Source organism: Pinus tabuliformis, chromosome 9, assembly GCF_031772625.1.
Source record: "Pinus tabuliformis cultivar Carrire ecotype Pingquan chromosome 9, CPIR1, whole genome shotgun sequence".
Lineage (NCBI taxonomy): Eukaryota > Viridiplantae > Streptophyta > Pinopsida > Pinales > Pinaceae > Pinus > Pinus tabuliformis.
In genome coordinates, this window is record NC_142307.1 from 1,246,611,219 (window position 1) to 1,246,631,261 (window position 20,043).

Below are 20,043 nucleotides of genomic sequence, written 5' to 3' on the forward strand. Positions count from 1 at the left end.
ATGATCTTCAAATTAGTCTCCCTCTCAACCAGGTTTGGGAGGATTTCATGATACCTAATGAAGTGTCTAGAGGCCCCACTATCTACCAGCCAACTATCAAACGAATCCAGAGGAGAGGAACTAGAAAGAGCAGAAATAAGAAAATATTCAGATTGAGTAGAAGCTTCATTATTTCCATAGCTTGAGTTCCTTGATCTCGTTTGAGGGCGGTGGCCATCTTCACGATCATCAGGAGCATCTCTTCTTCTTCTATTATTTGACTTGTAGTTGTTGTAGCCATGATTGTTGTTGTCGTTGGACCTTGGAGCTCTTCTCTTTCCTGGGCAGTCTCGAGCATAGTGACCATGTTCGTGACGATTGTAGCATTCAATTTTCCTCAATCTTCTATTCGAGTCCTTGGATTTAAGTCAAGGCTTTCTTGAATTAGATGGTATTCCTTTTTCCTTTCCTCTTCTTGTCTTAAGTAGCAAATGCAGAGGGTTATCCTTCTTCATGCTTTTGGATCCTTTCCTTAGAAATTTTTCCTAGCCTCTTCTTGAGTGCACTTGCCAATGAGCTCATCAAATGTCTGGAACTTGTCATTGTTGCTTATAGTAGTAATAAATGTCTCCCAAATTTGAGGAAGGCCTCCAAGTGCAACGAGCACTAGTTCTTTATCAGACATAAGTTCTTCGACAGTCAGAAGTTGTTTAATGCCCTAATTTCGAAATTTACTAGAAATCAAATTAGACCTAAAATTACCAATTTAATTGCAGATACATACTTGTATATCCCGTTTGAAGATGATTTTGAGCTATCGTTGCTTCCCACTCCTACTACCAAATCGACCGTTTCCTCCCAGCGTATGTGGGATCAACCTAACTGATTCCTAGATCCAAAAGACTTCAAAATTGATGTCTTTTGGCCCCCGTGCCAAAAACCACCCTAAGAACAATGCTCAGATATCAATCTCTCCAATAATTCCACCCTCAAAATCGACCCTTCCTCTATTTCATTTCCCTTTGGACATCCTGCAAATGTTACCCACAAATTCTCCTCCGTTTCACTCGCAAAATCCGCTTCCCTTCGTGCTCCCCTCTGTCTCTGTATATTCACCCCTTGGCGGTCACCACTTTCTTTACTAGCTGAATCTGTCGCTACATTACATGGTGACACCTAAAATCATCTCTGCAACGTGTTATCACATTTTGCTTATGGTAATTGTATGTCGACATGTGCGTTAGGTTTACTTTTAGTATTAGTGTTTTTTACTTATTTAAATGTCCTTGGCCCATACTATGTACTACATTTAGTTTAATTTGTTATTTGACATATATATATATATATATATATATATATAATTGGCTTTAAATTTTACATTTATATTTATAACCATATTTACTTTATAGTTTAAATTTATATCATTGAGATTATTTAGAGTATTGCTTATTAATTATGACGCAATGAGCAATATGTGTGGTGATGGATAAGGGTGTAACTTCTATTTGAAGGAGTGTCGTGTTATTGAACATTTATAGTCAATTTAGAATGTATACTAGTGCTGTGCATGTGATGCATGCATATGTAGCTATTATATACATGCCTCGTATGCATGCTAACATTCCTATGCTCCCTGTAATTCGAGATGGGTCACTACAAGTTTATCCTTGAGTTGGGATATACTCATGAAGTATCACCGCATAGTCTCTCCTTTGTTCATTTTGATGTCCTTGAGTTGATTTTTGAAGGAGAGAATATGGTTCAAATTTTTGACCTCATACAGACCAACCAACTTATCATAAATTTCCTGGACTGCTTCAACTTAGAAATATAAGTAGGTAAATGATCTCTTAAAGAATCAATAATGATTTTCTTTGCTTTGATCTCACCTTTCTTGTACTTGGCCTTGATAGCAGTAGAAGCATTCTCCGGAGGCTCAGGTACTTTTCCTTCCACATATTCCAAGACATCATTCTCATCCAAGGTCACTTCCAACCTGATTTTCCAAGCAAAAAAAATTGATGAGTCATTTAGCTTCTCTCCTTCCTTGAAGTATGAGGTAGACATATTGACCAAGTCAAATAAGCTTCTTCAACTCCTTCCAAAAGTGATTGCTGGTCTGTTGATTCCTTGGGCTTGTCTTCACCTCAGCTCTAATACCATGTTAATTTTCTAGTGTTCTATGCTTAACAGAATCACTTATATCAATTCTTCAAATAGCAATCAATTTATCCAATATAACTCAATCTTCCAGCAACAATAAGCAATTGTAGATAGAACAGTAAACCAATGCAAAATAGAAGACAACCAAGAACAATAGAGACACAATATTTGTTCAAAGACAAAGGAAAAAGCCCACAAGGGGGAAAACTCTTTCAAAATTCTTCTTCTATTAGATTGTCATCAAATGTTCAGCAGAGAGATACAATGTTCAAGTACATCCACAATTAATCAAAGGGTCAAGCCACTGACTAACAAAGCAAATTATCTAATATTCAATCTAAAATGAGCAAAGAAGTAAACTCTAGTAAACAAGTCAAATCTACAAATTTTGTCAAAGTAAACAACAACAAGAGCAACCCTATTAGTCAAAGGTCAATGGTCAAATCACCTCCAAAGCAGCTCGACCAACAATTAAAAAATGCGGCCTCCTTTGTTGGTCAAAGTAAACCAAAAACACTCTAAGAATAGTGTTTGCAAATCTGGCCAAAGTCAAACTTTGACTTGTGGAAACCATAGTCCTGAAATCTTGGTCTATTAGTTTTTGTAGCATCAAAAGTGTTCTAGTCTCGAAACTTTCTGAAGAGGCTAAAACGAGTTCTCCATAACCCATAATTTTTTTCAGAAATTCCACCTAGAAGTGTCTCAATTAGATTATTAGCCTATCTTTAAATATTTCCTAAGTTTAAAGTTAGGAAATCTGGTTAATTAATCAGAATTAATTGAGATATGGTGTGAATCATCTAGAAACTCACATGGATCGACTCGGAAATAATCTGGGCCCTTGATTAAGTTTTAATCTTGGTCGTTGGAGGCCCAACAGAAGATTATAAGAAGAAGTCCATGGGTAGATGGAGAACACATTGGAGATACACACAAAGATTGATTGCCTTGGAGAGTTTGATTTTCCAGAGGCAGCAACCTGAAGAGTTCGAGCTAGAGAAAGAAGAGCCAGAGAAAGAAGCAGAGACAGATAGGGGTAGGGACAGTGAGGCTAGAGGAAATTTTTCCAGATCCGGTGAGTACATTTCAGAGAGGCATAGATAACCATAGAGAGGTTGTGCAATGGTTGCGTAGAAGCCTTTAAGAGGCAATTTGATCCTGCTGGGGAGAAGCAGAGTTTCAGTTCTAGAGGCCGAAAAGATGTTCCAGAGAGGAGAGACATTTTCCTAGTCAGCAGTAGACTAGACGGCTTGAGGAGCAGTTGATTCAAGCGTAGCGCAAAAGGGACTGTGTAAGGGTGATGCAGGCCTGCGTAGAGGCTGTTTAGACGACTCACTTGGAGCCACAGTTAGAGCTCAGATTGTTTGTGGGGGTGAGGAAAATTCCTCACTAGATTTTTGCTAGTATTTTTCTTTATAAAATTGCCAGATTTTAGCATCCAGTTGTACTCAGAATTTCTCACTCCTGCATAATAATATAAAACCCTTAGCTGGTGCACCGATTTTCCCAAGTTGGGTTTTTCGGGAGACATTTGTCCAAAAACAATTGTGTTAATTTTAATGTGTGTGCTAGCATATGTCTTAGTTTTTAGCGTTATTAGTTTCCGCAATTTTATTTGTGAAGGTTGCAGTGTGATTTATTCGATATTTGCTGTAGCAAATAAATTGTTAATTAGTTAACAATTAGAACAATTAATTCTAGTTTCTGCAATAGGATTTTAGACTTGAAATTTTCACATGGTATCAGAGTGAGATTGATCAGGGGGGAACTCAAAAGTGATAGGTAGAAATTGTCTAGATTCAGAGGGAGTCTACCAGCACGATTTCCAGATTTGCGCAAAAGTTGGTTTAGCAGATCAAACTAGTGGGCAGAGGGTTCGATTTTTCCAGTGCAGGTGGCGGGAAAAATTCGCAGAGCCTAAAAGCATTTCCAGCAGACAGTAGAAAAGTTGGAAAGCAATTCCGGTGAGGCAGATCAGATTTTCGCCGAGCAGAGTACTTGCTTGGATGCTGAAGGGTTTTGCAGCAGTTTGCAATAGCAGAATCAGCGCCGGGTGGAAGAGAAGTAGCACATACAGAGGGAAAATTTCTCTGAGGGGATCTCAGTTTTAGAGATCTAATTTTTCTAGTTGTAGATTGGCAGTAGCTGTGAGCAAATTTCCTCATTCCAAAAGGGAGTGCATGTAGCATATCCAACAACTGAGCAGAGGGAAAGAGGGATATTTTCAACCAAATATAGAGATGGCCACCATTGGGCTTAGAGATTAGGATAGTTTGGAGGGCGCTTCCAACTATGTCATTTGGAAGACTAGGATGTCTTTTCTTTTGGATGAATATGGCTTGAAAGCTTATGTGGAGAATGTCGTAGCAGTACCCCAAGATGCCAATCAGTTTAAGGAGTACAGAAAAGAAATGGTGAAGGCGAAGCAGATGATTTGGATTTTGCGATGTTTGTAGCTATACCTCCAAGAAAGAGGTGGTGTGATATGGAGCTATAGTCCCATAGTTGCAGAGGATTGGGTAGGATCCTTGAGGTGTCCTCCTTGTGGATCATTACCTTGCTACGGGGGGCCCATATTATTCAGTAGCAGGATGGATCAGTGTCAGTGATGTAGTCAGATATCGGGGTGACAGTTGCAGGCTAGTAGCAGTCAGATGCTGAGGAGCGCAATGCAGTGTTGGCAACAGTGCAAAGTGACGTAGCGTAGAATCAACGACAACACAAATTCTTCAATAGACAGTGCAATGGCCGGTAATAGTCAAATACTCAGGAGACAGATACATCATATTGAACACAATTGATTCTGTATTTAGGATGCTTCTCAGCTACAGTTGTTGCAGTGCAGATGTAGAGTTGGCAGCAATATGGAAATGTCAGCAACAACACATACGCAACATCAAAGTTGCAGAGTAGATGGTGGGCAGTGGTCAAACATCATCAACGTGACAGAGGGTGATACATAGACATGGTGTTGTAGCAGCAGTGCAACACTAGAAGACCTTCCTCGCCAAGAGGGAGTGTTAGTTTTTGTAGCATCAGAAGTGTTCTAGTTTCAAAACTTTGTGGAGAGGCTAAAACACTGGAGTTCTCCATAACCCAGAAACCATTTATGGAAATTCCTCCTAGAAGTGTCTCAATTAAATTATTAGCCTATTTTTAAATATTTCCTAAGTCTAAACTTAAGAAATCTAGTTAATTAATTAGAATTAATTGAGATAAGGTGTGAATCATCTGGAAACTCACATGGATTGATTGGGAAATAATCTTGGCCCTGATTAAGTTTTAATCTTACTCGTTGGAGGTCCAACAGAAGATTATAAGAAGTCGTCGATGGGTAGATGGAGAACACGCTGAAGATACACCCAAAGATCGATTTCCTTGGAGAGTTCGATTTTCCAGAGGCAATAACTGGAAGAGTTCAAGCTAGAGAAGGAAGTAGAGACAAAGAGGGGCAAGGACAATGAGGCTGGAGGAAATTTTCCGGACCCGACGAGTACATTGTAGAGAGGCAGAGATAGCCACAGGGAGGCTGTGCAAGGGCTGCGTAGAAGCCTTTAAGAGGCATTTCAATCCTGCTGGGGAGAAGCAATGTTTCAGTTCTAGAGGTCGGAAAGACGTTCCAGAGGTCAGGAGAGACATTTTCGCTAGCAGAAGACTAGACAGCTTGACAAGCAGCTGATTCATGTAGAGCGCAGAAGGGACTGTGCAAGGGTGACACAGGCCTGCGCAGAGGCTGTTTGGATGGCTCACTTGGAGCTGCAGTCAGAGCCCAGATTGCTTGTGGGGGTGAGAAAAATTCCTCACTAGATTTTTGCTTGTGTTTTTCTCTGTAGGATTGCCAGATTTCGGCATCCAGTTGTACTGAGAATTTCTCACTGCTGCATAATAATATATAACCCTTAGCGACTGCACCAGTTTTCCCAAGTTGGGTTTTTCCGGGGACATTTGTCCAAAAATAATTGTGTTAATTTTCCTGTGTGTGTTAGCATATTTCTCAGTTTCCAATGCTATTATTTTCCGCAATTTTATTTGTGAAGGTTGCAGTGTGATTTATTCGATATTTGCTGTAGCAAATAAATTGTTAATTAATTAACAATTAGAAGAATTAATTCCAGTTGCTGCAATAGGATTTCAGACTTGAAATTTTCACACGGTCAACACTGGTCAAAATGTTCTGAAAAATTCGGTCAACCTCCCAGTCGACTCGGCCTTCCAAACAGATCTGAAATCCAGTCAAACAAGGTCGAATCCTCCAAGGTCAATGCTGGTAAAAACAGTCTCAAACAGAAGTGAAATTCTCTCAACAGAAAAAGACTCTCTTTCGCATGTGTGAGATCAACCTGCAATTTTCAGAGCTATACGAACCAATCAAATCAAGAGAGAGAAGATGTGATGTGTGATGATGTCCTCCAAGTCATGTGACATGATGTGTATTTATATGTGGTTGACGAGGTGGCTTTTCCTTGCCCAGGCCGAGTTGTACTTTTGTGTACATGTGGGTTTCATATTAAAAATAATATTTTTCCTTGACCAAATTAAAAATCTTCCAAGGGCTAGTAGGGGCTTCTCTGGATGAGGAAGACCTCCCAATGTAGAGAATTTCTCCTTGAGCTGCCAAATTTCAACAAGCGGGGTATTCTTAGAAGGTGTATGAATAACTTCAGAAATAGATGGAAGACTAATTCATATACAATTGGGCAAAATGGAGTCAAGATTTCAATCTTAGAGGGCTGTTTTTTAATCAATATTTAAGGTGAGATAGAGGTGCATTAGCATGCTACAATTAGCCTTAGTTTACTGTTTATTATTGCAAAATTTGGCTGGGAGTGCCTTTACAAAGGAGATCCTCTTGGGCAAATAATTAAAATAAGGATGCGCCATTCTTATGAAATAAAATCTGCAACAAACTCTTAGTAAGATGAATGCTTCAAAATTTAAATATTCAGAATTAAAACGGTGAAGGAACATAAGAGGGGAAGATGCACACTTAAGACCTTCTAAAGGGGTAAAATCACCCTTTGTAATTAGCACTTAAAACAGCATTTGCAAACAATTTCCACCTGCAATATTCAGCAACATGAGATGAAAAACATATGCCTCATATTACAAGATTGAGCCCATGAATCTTCGAAAGACATTAGACAGATCTTCAACTAAGCTCATCGAGGGGATTGCCCCAAAATTCAACCATGAAAAATAAATGGAGAGAGCTTCCCTTTAGATAGAGGTCTAGCTCCATCTCCTTACAAATAAATTAGTCGTTTCTAGATCCACTGATTTTTCCAGTAAGTAACAATAAAATATAGTTGGAAATTTGTAGATCCTAGTTCAAGATGGAATAAATTCTTTAACCACTGAACAGTGTCCTTATGAGTTTTTCCAAGAGGTAATAAAAAAATACTTGTGGCAATATCTATTATCTATATCCCTACTTCAAGTATGCTTAAATTCATGAACCACTAAACGGCCTCCTTAAGAGCTGGGTGTCCTCCATCTTGCTAACAAACACCTTAAAATGTGGATCAGATCTCATAGATGCATGTGCCGCTTATACTATGTATCTATTAGGTTTACTAGTGCAAATCCTCCTATAGATTTTTTGCTCTCTCCACATGTTTACTAGGAGGAATCTAGAGGGGGAACTATATGCGGATTTTTGTTCACATCCAATCAATGTGGAAAAGGTTTCCATGGAGTGAATGAAGCATATGTTGCCCTGATAAACTTTGGTAGGTTGGTATTAGTGATATCCACAAACAAGGCATTACTTTTTGGCCAACTGGTTTACTAGGGCCTTGGAAATGGAAGGTGAACAGGCATCGGAATTTCTATAAGAGTAATAGCTATGTGGTTTTTCTCATGCAAAAATGGTTGGAAACTTGTTGTACTTGTCAATGGTCATTATTTTATTTTCAATCTACCTAATGTGAAAATGGGAGGTACATTCATATTTACACCATGCAATAAAGATTAAGAAACATACATGCCTGTTCTTAAATGTAAGGTCAAGAGCCTAGAAAATAATTTCTATCAATTAACGTTCTCCTGTTGTATGTGTTTTTTAAATTCACCATTTTACAAATTCCTCCTGTTTGCTTGTCAAATGACTACTGTATTGAGTAAGACACCGATGGACTAAAAAGAGATTTAATGCATTGAGAGTGATTTCTCATACAATCTTGGATACAGTTCAGTTTGCTTCTTAGTTCTCTGCTCTTTGGATTTGTTAAGTCAATTGTCTTGTTTTCTGTTTAAGGATTCTAATTTTTAAATCTATGGTCATATGGATTAGTTCGTTGGCATTTTCATTAGAATATCTAATCTTCCTCAAGTACTTTTTTTGTTTACTTTTGTGTTGTAAGAAACAATCCTTATATACCTTTCTATCATCTCTCTGCAGTAGTGTGACTTGATCACTTCTTTATTCTTTTTTTGATGCCATATACAACTTCCAGTGACAAACTTTACCTTTTGTGTTTCAATTTCATACAGATAAATGCAAGCGATGACCGGTCTGCATCAACAATAGAGGGGAAAATTCTTGATGTGGTGCAAATGAACTCTGTCATGGCAGATTCTAAGCCAAAGTGTTTAGTGAGTTTTCAGTGTAATTCTCAAGGGACATTACTCATTCTGAAGATTTACCGTACAGGTTGAATAGTTATATTTTCTTTGCAGGTGATTGATGAAATTGATGGATCCCTTGGTGAGGGAAAGGGTGCTGTTGAAGTTTTGTTAAAGATGGTAAACACTTGTGATTGATATTTTAAGCAAACAATTGACCACTCTGTATTCTTATTTCCTGAGGCAAAAATGTTCGATAATGTTAACATCTTCAATCTTATTAATCAAGTCCATGAACATGAATGTCCGAATATCTGGATCAATCTGTTGCACTATATATCACCTGAGCTGTTTGGTATAGCTAGTTATGTTAATCAACAAAATGACACCATTTGGGAGCCTCTTTATTTGGCTGTGCCCATCTTTTAATTCACTATTCTCATAATGCTTTTTGCCTTACTTAAATTGTTAAGCAGCCAATGCAAAGTATCCTAGATGAAACCTTTAGACTGCGTCTCTTGTACTCATTGGTCCCAGACACATTCAAAATAAATAAAATATAGGTTGGCCCATGGTATTGTTAAATTTTTAAGTAGTTCTCTAATCTGATAAACATTTCTCACGATAGTTATTATGCATCATATACAATTACACAGAGAACTACAATAAAACATGAAGAGACAACCATACACAAATTTACCTTGGGAAAACCCACATGGGGGAAAATCCCAGCAATTCTTTCCTTATAGAATCAAGACAACGAGAGAGAGACATCAAAGTCAAACACTAGAGCTGACTTGGTCCTGTTAAAGTTCTAAGGGAGAAATAGTTCTCTGCTGTAGATAATTGCATTTTTAAACATTTTCAACAATTTTACACTAGAACTGACTTGGTCCTTTTAAAGTTCTAAGGGATAAATAGTTCTCTGCTGTAGATAATTGCATTTTTAAACATTTTCAACAATTTTACACTAGAACTGACTTGGTCCTGTTAAAGTTCTAAGGGATAAATAGTTCTCTGCTGTAGATAATTGCATTTTTAAACATTTTCAACAATTTTCACATTACATTTATCCCATATCATCATAAGCAATTATATAGAGAGAACATTAACATTAACAATGCAGTGAAACAATAAGGAAGATTAGAAGAAAAACATACACAATAGAGACACTAGGATTTTGGTCAGAGACCAGGGCAAAACCCAGAATCAATTCTTCTTCTTCTTAGATATTCATCAAATGTTCAATTGAGATACAAAGTACAATCATAATGAGACACAAGTCTTTCAACATCAATCACATTAGGTCTCTTAGGGCCAACCCTAGATCATACAAGATCCTTATGAGATGGAAACAAACAAGTCTATGGAGGAGGCATTCACAAGCTCTCCAAAAGACCTCTGATAGGTCTCCTAGTGATCAACAGATGAAACCATAAGGGTTGCCTCCATATCACTGTCACAAGTAGCATATATCTCTGTCTCAAGTAGCATACATGTTACTACCATAGGAGCACGTGACACTGTTATGTATCACGGTCATATCACAATCATATGTATCACTACCATGCATCACTGTCATAAGGACGCTGCCATGCATCACTGGCATTAGGACACTGCCATACATTACTGTCATTAGGACACTGCCATACATCACTATCGTATGGATACTGCCATATATCACTGTCATACATCACTGAAGATTAGGGCACTGCCATACATCACTGTCACAAGGATATTGCCATATATCACTGTCACGAGGACACTGCCATGCATCACTGAAGATTAGGACACTGTCGTACATCATTGTCATAAGGATAATGTCATATATCACTATCATAAGGACACTGCTATACATCACTGAAGATTAGGGCAAATAAACCCTTATCACAGAGCTGCTGAAGTAGGTTGTAATGATCTCCTAATAGACCTTATAAAGGCCACATAAGCATTATACCTTATTGTCCTTCACAAGGGACTGTACTAAGGGCTCTTCTAACTAGTCCTTCAAAATGTACACTAGCTCCCATACAAGTCTGTCTAAACTGGACCCACAACACCTAGCATCCATTAATATAAAAGAAACAAATGCATACCTTTTAGGATGTCCAACTGGCTGCCCCAAATATCCATGGTTCTGAGCACAACTTCGAGGTATTCGACCCTCTAATTAGGGCTCTTGTACCTGCCCTGATTCAGTCTCATCAGACCTTCAACAAACTATGCAAATCCTTCTTTCAATCTTGCGTTGTCCCTTCAAAAGGTGTGGCCTTGTCCCATTAACTAGTCTGACCTTTCGACTGTGAAAATTCGGTGACCCTGAATCCTACTGCAACAATTGATTAAGTTTCTTCTATTTGTTAAATAACTTGAACAAATTATTTACTGCAGCCTTCACAAATACAATACTGCGGAAGAAATAAAAACACTGGAAGAATAGATGCAGACACACAATAATACATCGTTATTTTTAGACCAATGTCCCCGGAAAAACCCAACTTGGGAAAACCGGTGCAGCAGCTGAGGGTTTTATTATTATGTAGCAGTAAATCTGATTACAAATCTATGGAAGCTCAAATCTAGCTTTCCATGCTGAGAAAATGACTGACAGAAGTCTAGTGAGAAAAATTTCACTTCCACCGGGGTTTCGATACTAACCTTGGCTCAAGATGCGCTGCGCCTTGCTGCCTCTATGTCACCCTACGCAGATCTGTGTTAGCCTGCTCGAACCAGTGCCTCTCTTGTTGATTAATCAACTGCTACTCTCGAAACTCGATCTTCCTGGCCTCTAGACTCCCACTCCGGCTTCTGGCACTGAATTTCGACTTCTTCTCAGCAAAATACAGATCTCCCTTTGAAGCTCTGTGCTGCCTCTCTGCACTGCGTTAGCCTCTCAGTGGAATTCTCTGTCTCTCTTCTATGCACTCAACGGACTAGAAAAACTTCCTTCTGGCCTTACTATCCCTACCCCTCTCTCACTGCTTTGAAACTACTGAATCACCTCCGGCAACTTACCGCTGCTACTCTGGAGTTCGATTTCCCAACAATATCGAATTCCTTGTCTCACAAGTGTGTTCTCCAACCCCCATCGAATTTCTTCTTATAATCTCTCGTTGAGGCTCTAACGACCAATATTAAAACATAATCAATGGCTAAGATTAACTAGAACTCGATCCATGTCTTCTTTTAGAAGATTTCACCATGACTTAATTATTACCCTTTAATTAATTAGGTTTCTTAAGTTTAGACTTAGCTATCATTAAAAAAATATTAATTATTTTAATTAAGTCATCTCTAGGTGGAATTTCCAGAAACGATTTCTGGGTTTTGGAGAATACATGTATTCTAGGCTCTCCACCAAATTTTGTGGCTAGAACACAATCGATGCTACAAAAATCAACACTCTCTCTTAGCGAGGAATGTGTTCTAGCGCTGCAACCCACTGAAGCAACACCCTGTCTTTGCACAACCTCCTGTTACATTGCTGATGTTTGGCAGTTGTTGCCCACGAACTACTGCGCGCTGCATCTGTGCCACTATTGGCCCTGCTAAACTGCTGCCAACACTGCATCTACACTGCAACTCCCTCTCCATTTGCTGTTGCTGCAACGACAACGAATGCGATGGAAAAACATCCAAAATATTGAACCAACTGTGGTTAGTATGATGCATCTGTCACCTGAGTTCAGACCGTTGCTAGACTCTGCATTGTCACTAAAGCCTTTGCGCTGCTGCTGACTCTGCTCTATGCTAACTGCACTGTTGTCAACTCTACTCTGCATTGCTCAACATCTGACCTGCTACTAGCTACTGCATCTGTCACTCTAGCATCTGACTGCACCAACTGCCATTGATCCATCCTGCTACTGCATACTGTGGGCCTTCGTAGCCAGGGAATGATCCAAGAGGTGGATTCCTCAAGGATCCTGCCCATTTGTAGCTCTCTGGGGCTACAAAACCAAGTCACCCCACCTCACTTTTGGAGGTATTTCGGTAATCATGGAAAAATCTTCCTCCAATCCAGAAGATAACTTGTCAATCTTCACGGATGCAGCCTGCTGATCCTGCTTCTCCTCCTTGTCCTTCTTTCTGAGAGGACATTGAGCGCTGTAGTGGCCAAGCTCACCACATTTGAAGCATTTCACTTTGGAAATGTCCTTCCTCTTGTGCTGCTCCTGCTGGCCCTTTGATGCGAGGGGCACATCTTCCTCTTCCTTTACTTGCTTCGTCCCACTGGTGCTGGTGCTGCAGTGATGGTGGTATTCACCAAATCTCGCTTCATCTCTTCTTGCTGCAGATTAGTCCACAAACGATCCTAGTCTGGCAACTTTTCTCTACCTAGAATACTCTGGACGAAGACTTGCCACTCTTCGGAAACGTTGTTTAGAGAAAACCGCACCAACTTTGTAGGTTGAGGCGCTGAAACTACTGCAGACAATTGATCTCGAATATCCTGAAGCCTAGTAAGGAATGGGTCTATATGCTTCTCTTTCTGCATCCTCGTGCATCTTAGCTTCTCCTCAAGATACATCTTATGCTGCTCGGAATATCCCTCCTATAGCGTAGCAAGTGCTTCCCACATCTGTCGGGCAGTGTCTTTACCAGCTATGTGAGACACCACGCGATATCAAACCCCATCGGGAATCAATCTCTTTGCCTTATCCATCTCCTTCTTGTAGCCTTAAGAGGATCTACATCTGCCGGTACAACTACCACTCCATTGGTATATTCTTTGTGATTGTACCCATCTAGAAGATGGGAAATTCTTGCCTTCCAGATCACGTAGTTGGAGGCTTTGTCCAATGGATCCTGATCTCTCAAACCTGCTGATGCCATCTCTGCAAAAATGTCGAATTCCTCCTCTGTGCAACAGCTGACTAGCTCTACGCACTCACTGTTGGAGTGGGAAAATATGCTCACGGCTACTGCTGCTCTGCTAGGAAATTCCAAACTTTTGGGCTAGAAGTCCCCTGAGGAAAGAATTCCCTTAGTGTGTGCTCTTCCTTCCTTTTGACGCTATTTTGCCATAGCAAACTACTGCAAAATAACTGCGTCCTAGTTGAATATTTTCTTTGCAAGGAAAACCACTGCGTCTCCCTCTGCCTCTGGTAACCTCTGATCTGGAAAATATATTCTCTGTCGACTCTCTTAGAGAAATAAATCTTCCTCAGAAACTGACCCTCCTAGCCCAAGGACTGCGTTGCCCCTTGAGGGTTTCGAACTGCTGCCTACGCAGAAATTCGAACCTCCTTCTCGTCTGCTGCTACTGAGCTCTTCGAATTTTATTTGTACTCTGATACCATGTGAAAATTCCGTGACCCTGAATCTCACTGCAACAACTGATTAAGTTTCTTCTATTTGTTAAATAACTTGAACAAATTATTTACTGCATTCTACGGTAAATATCGAAACTAATACACTACAACCTTCATAGATACAATACTGCGGAAAAAATAAAAATACTGGAAGAATAGATGCACACACAATCATACACCGTTATTTTTGGACCAATGTCCCCGGAAAAATCCAACTTGGGAAAACCGATGCAACAACTGATGGTTTTATTATTATATAGAAGTAAATATAAGTACAAATCTATGGAAGCTCAAATCTAGCTTTCCATATAAAGAAAATGACAAATAGAAGTCTAGTGAGAAAAATCTCACTTCCACCGGTGATCCGACACTGACTTTGGCTCAAGATGAGTTGCGCCTTGCTACCTCTGTGTCACTGTACGCAAATCTGTGTCAGCCTGCTCGGACCAGCGTCTCCCTTGCTGATTGATCAACTGCTACTCTAGAAACTTGATCTTCCTAGCCTTCGGCTCCCACTCCTGCTTCTGGCACTGAATTTCGACTTCTCTTCAGCAAAATATGGATCTCCCTCTGAAGCTCTGCGCTGCCTCTCTGCACTACGTCAACCTCTTTGTGGAATTCTCTGTCTCTCTACTATGCACTCACCGGACTGGAAAAACTTCCTTCTGGCCTTACTATCCTTGCCCCTCTCTCACTGCTACGAAACTATTGAATCACCTCTGGCAACTTACTGTTGCTACTCTGGAGTTGATTTCCCAGCAATATCGAATTCCTTGTCTCACAAGTGTGTTCTCCAACCCCCATCGAATTTCTTATTATAATCTCTCGTTGAGGCTTCAACGACCAAGATTAAAACATAATCGATGACTAAGATTAACTAGAACTCAATCCATGACTTGTTCTAGAAGATTTCACCATGACTTAATTAATACCCTTTAATTAATAAGTTTTCCTAAGTTTAGACTTAGGCATCATTAAAAAAAGATTAATTATTTTAATTAAGTCATCTCTAGGTGGAATTTCCAAAAACGATTTCTGGGTTTGGAAGAATACATGTATTCTAACCTCTCCACCAAATTTCATGGCTAGAACACAACCGATGCTACAAAAATCAACATCGACCATCCAAAACAAGGCCTGCGACTCCTTAAAAACCTCTGCCACAAAAATTTCGACCCTTTCTTGTTGAACAGTAGGTTTGCGGCTAGATCACATAGGTATTAGCTCAAACACATGCCCAAATTTCTCCTTAAAAGCTCGGCTAGCCCCTTCCTAACTCAGCCACTCAGATCATAAGCAAATGACAACAAAACCTTCCTTTCTCCACTTCGGCTAGGGCTCTCAAGGCTAGGACTACCTCATGTTATCTCTCTCCAAAGATACGTTGAACTTGTGATCAAATGAGCCACAAAGTGATATAATTTATAAACATTTGATTGGGTGAAAGGGTGCCACCAATAGTGGAGCCGACTTGAACTTGTGTCAACGTGGTCCTTCAATTTAGTGAGGCCAACTTGAGGAAGACCGTTATATCCACAGGTCATTTGCTTGGAGATTAAGGGGCCACCCCCTTTATCACTATATTTGGAGCCCATCCACTCATTTTGGCACATATTGGACTCCACTAGGCCTTCTAATGGCCCTCCTAGTTATTTATTTATCATTTGGGTCCTCTTGAGAGGCTTATTTTTCATGTTTTGGAGCTATCTTGGTGGGCTTGTCACCAAGGAATGTTATTTTGCACATTATTTTATTATTATGGGCATCATTAGGCCTAATTAGGAAAATCGAACCCTTAGAGGATCATATATATTGATGAGATGATCATTCTATTCCTCATGATCACTTGGATTTGTATCTCTCTTCTTGAGAATTTTGCTATAGTTATTGATGGACAAATTGGATGAGTATTGATGCATTTCTATGTTTTGATATCTTTCTTAGTTTTGGAGCTTCGTTTTTGCCTCTTTTTGATGATTGGATATACCCGCTATATTTGTAAGTGCTTTTTCATGGTCTACCTTTCTCTATTCTTGTATACATGTATAATGTATGTGATTTTCGCTCATGAAATTTCAAATTTTGCCCTAATTTTATGCAAATTTGTCAAATTTAGATCTTGTGAGGATATTGCATATGTTACATGTCTAGGTAGAGTGAATGAATGTTCCTAGGGGTACATTATCTCCATAATTGCCTAGAGAAGTCATCAAATTACTGCAACAAGAACTATAAATTCCTTTGGTAACCTAGTAGCTGACACTAGGGCCATGCGAAGTTGACACAAGACTCCTTGATTGGGTAAAATCACTCCAAAAATTGAAAGCACATTGACTCCATTCTCCCAATAGGCTAGGCACTGATCTTATCTTTGTTGATAACATTAACGAATATCTCTTTCACCTCTTTTTTTACTTTCTAAGCCCTAACCCTAGATGTCTCCTAGGGCATTAAGCGACATCCACCATAAGCATCCATTCCAAGAGTGAGTAGGCCCTCATAAAGTTTGAAGGATTTTATGTGGCTAGATTTTGAAATATCTCAAGCCCTAGTTCCAATTTCGCTCTTGCCCCTTGGTTTCCTTGGTTAGTGGCTTCATCAAGGGTCATTCCATCACAAATCAAGCAAAATCAAATTTCATTGATCCTTTTCTTCTCCCTTGCTTGGTCTAGATCTTTTGTTTAAAGTTTCAGCGAAACCCTAGACCTTGCTTGGGTCAGCTTGGGCTTCTTTGTGGTCCCAAACCTTCACCATTCATTATTTCACAAAGGCTGCATAGAAGCCCTCTTGTCTTAGGAATCTTAGGTCTAGGGCATTTCCAATCATGCAATATCTCTAATCCTTAGGTCTAAGCCTCCTTTGAGCCTTTCTTGGAGAGCCTCACACTTTGCTTCCAAAGCACTCAAACCCATAATTTGAGTCTCTCCTGTGAATGGGCTCTTGAGATCACTATCTATCCCATCATTGAATTACCATTTATAGTGATTTCTCTCATACCGGGACTCCTCCCATTGGTGAAAGTCTGTAAAGAGCAGGGGACATAGACTGAGATGACAACGGGTCCTTATACCATTGTTGCCACTAGGTCTAGTAGTTTCCCCTTCGGAACCCCTCCTAGGACCCCTGCTAGATTGAGCAGTAACAATTACTAGGCTCACTTTGTGTGGTATGGAATGGAAGTAAAGAGAGCTTAGCAACTAATGCAACAAAAAGGAAACGTGAAAAGTTTAATAGGTTGGGGATGAAAGAGGATCCAATGCCTTTTTACTTGGGCTATGGAGGCCATGGATGCAATCTAAGGGGGATTTCTACTAAATATTAACAAACGAGAGATCGCAAGATGAGAAGGAAAGGGACTCACAATAGGATCTCCTCACAATGGTATAGTGGGTCCTTGTACCATTGTTGCCACTAGGTCTAGTAGTTGCCCCTTTGGAACCCCTCCTAAGACCCCTGCTAGATTGAGTGGTAACAATTATTAGGCTCACTTTGTGTGGTATGGAATGGAAGTAAAGAGAGCTTAGCAACTAATGCAACGAAAAGGAAACGTGAAAAGTTTAATAGGTTGGGGATGAAAGAGGATCCGTTGCCTTTTTACTTGGGCTATGGAGACCATGGATGCAATCTAAGGGGGATTTCTACTAAATATTAGTAAACGAGAGACTGCAAGATGAGAAGGAAAGGGACTCATAATAGGACCTCCTCAACTAAACTAGTCTAGGAGTGGTCAAGCATTCACTCATCATAGGAGGTCTAGAGCTTGTTACCACTCAAACCAACAGGGGACCTAAAGGGGTTTCCAAAAGGGCAACTGTGGAGGCTTAGCCCACTGTCACCATAGCTAAGTCTCACTGCTCTTTACGGACTTTCACCAATGGGAGGAGTGCTGGTAGTGTAGGGATTCACTTGTAAAGTATATGTCAATGGATAGGTGAAAAGTGACCCTGAAAACCCTTTCCCAAGGATGGAGTGAAGAATGGAGCTTGCTTGCTCTTTAAGCAAGGGACTTGGTCCACCAGGGATAAGGGGTGAGGTTTGGAGGGTTGAGGGAGAAAGGATAGGCCTATGAACAAGTTTCTCAATCCCTATAATCCTTGGGAAAATTGGATTCCAAATGGTCCTTGACAAATAGTCTTTATTGAGAAGCGGGACCACACGGGGCCAAGTGGACCCAACCCAGGTTCGGGGATGGAATGTAGCAACCAATGATGTTCCTATCTTGGACAAGGTGAGGGGAAAGGACCAAACAAGAATACTTTCTTCAAAAGGCTAAATTGATCCTATTGAGGTTTAGCCTTAGGGATGCCTAGGCACAATTCGATCCTAAAGGTAGGGCTTGAGATTCCCAGAGATTCCACCGTTAGAATTGCCTCAAATTTGGAGGAGAGGGAGGGGACCCATCAGCGCAGTAGCCTATAGGAGATTGAATTTTTTACTTGGGTCAATTCCTAGGAAATTGATGCCCTAGGTGACCTAATGGGGCTAGACTTGCGGAAAAAGGGGAAAATAGTCAAAAGAGGGTCGAAATGATCACCCTTTTTGAGGGATCAATGCCTAGTTCACTTGGGGATATGGAGTCAAGGATAATGATGAGTAAGAACTTGGTTTCTTGATCAAGGAGGCCCAGAAAGTCAACTTCGTCCAATGTTGAGAGAAAGAAAAGAAAAGTGACCTTCAAGCATTTATACTTCAAAGCAAATGATGCAAGCTTCTCGAGATAAATAAATCTCTAAGACATTTCATTCATATAACATTGGTCCATACATTAAATTAGCTAAAACATGCTCAATTCCACATTTTGATAATGCAGTAACTAGCCCTAATTTTAGCAGTATGCAACAACAAGAATAATAGCATCAAATGTTCCATACAATGTTATAAAGTATCCACCCAACATTTCATTTGCTCAATAAGGCTCCAAGACAAGAGAAATAGCCCAAATCCATACATCAAAATTCATCCATCTCCAAAAATATCCACTAGGGAAAAAGTGCGAAAATTCTCTATGATTAGAGAGATCCCAAGTCAAGTGATGATGCAAATGAATGTATCTAACATCAATATATAGCCTCCTAAGGAGTTCGAATTAGCCTATGGGTCTACATTAGCCTCTAATGATAAAATAATTTGTAAATAAAACCCCTACTGGTGACAAGCCCACCAAAGTAGCTCATAAGTTTAAAAACAAGCCTCACAAGGGGCCAAATAATGATATGTGCATGTCGTAGGGCCCTCTAAAGGCTTAATAGTATCCTGAAGTGCCATATCAAGGAAAAAATTCCTCAGAATATGATGGACAAGGGGATGGCCCCTTGTTCTCCAAGCAGTAGACCTGTGGTGCTCCCATTTGGTATGATGGCACATAGATGACCACATGGGTCTCCATATGAATTAGAGATCCTCTGCAAGGGTCCTAAGTGGTGGAATGAATGTTGTCATGACATTGTACAAGTCCTAGGACATCTGTCAAGAGTGTGGGGCTCTTGTGGGGACCTATTGGGCATCATGTACGAAGCATATCATCATCATCCCAAAAGTGGATCGCTAGTAATATTTGAGCGTCCATGAAGATCCGTGGAGTGCTGTTTGCTGTTGTGGAGGCCCATAGCTTTCTATGCACACCCTACATGTCCCAATGTAGACCTCTGGGGGTTAGGATCCCATATAGGGAAACCAAACCCAAATGGAAACCACCTGTAATTCTGCAGAAGATCCAATGCGTTCCCTAGGCTTCCAATACAACCATTCATGAAAATAATCGGGTAAAAAGCTTCAAATCACGGATAACAATGTAGGCACTTCATAATGGCATGCCCTTCCATAGTGGGCTTTGGCATGTGCTAGTGTCTCCAAGCTACAAAGGGGCTTAGCCATGTACCTTATTAGGTGGTTTCAACCCTTAAAGGGGATTGTATGTCCAATGTACATCCCTCTAATGGGGGTGGCAAGTGACAAATAAGTGGTATGGGATAGGGAATGAGAGGGGCAATCTCGGGCAACATTGTGGGGCATAAGGGTAGCT

The 20,043-nt window shown here is 40.1% G+C and overlaps 1 protein-coding gene across 2 annotated transcripts in view; it reads left to right on the top strand.

Annotated features, from left to right (window-relative positions):
* The window catches only part of CTF18 (P-loop containing nucleoside triphosphate hydrolases superfamily protein), a 245,805-nt gene that overhangs the window by 89,233 nt on the left and 136,529 nt on the right, over positions 1-20,043 (top strand). For both annotated transcript variants that reach the window (XM_089439756.1, XM_089439755.1), the window contains exons 7-8: positions 8,635-8,736; positions 8,821-8,886. In XM_089439756.1, the coding sequence (XP_089295882.1) occupies positions 8,635-8,736; positions 8,821-8,886 (168 nt within the window). The remainder of the gene's footprint in view (positions 1-8,634; positions 8,737-8,820; positions 8,887-20,043) is intronic.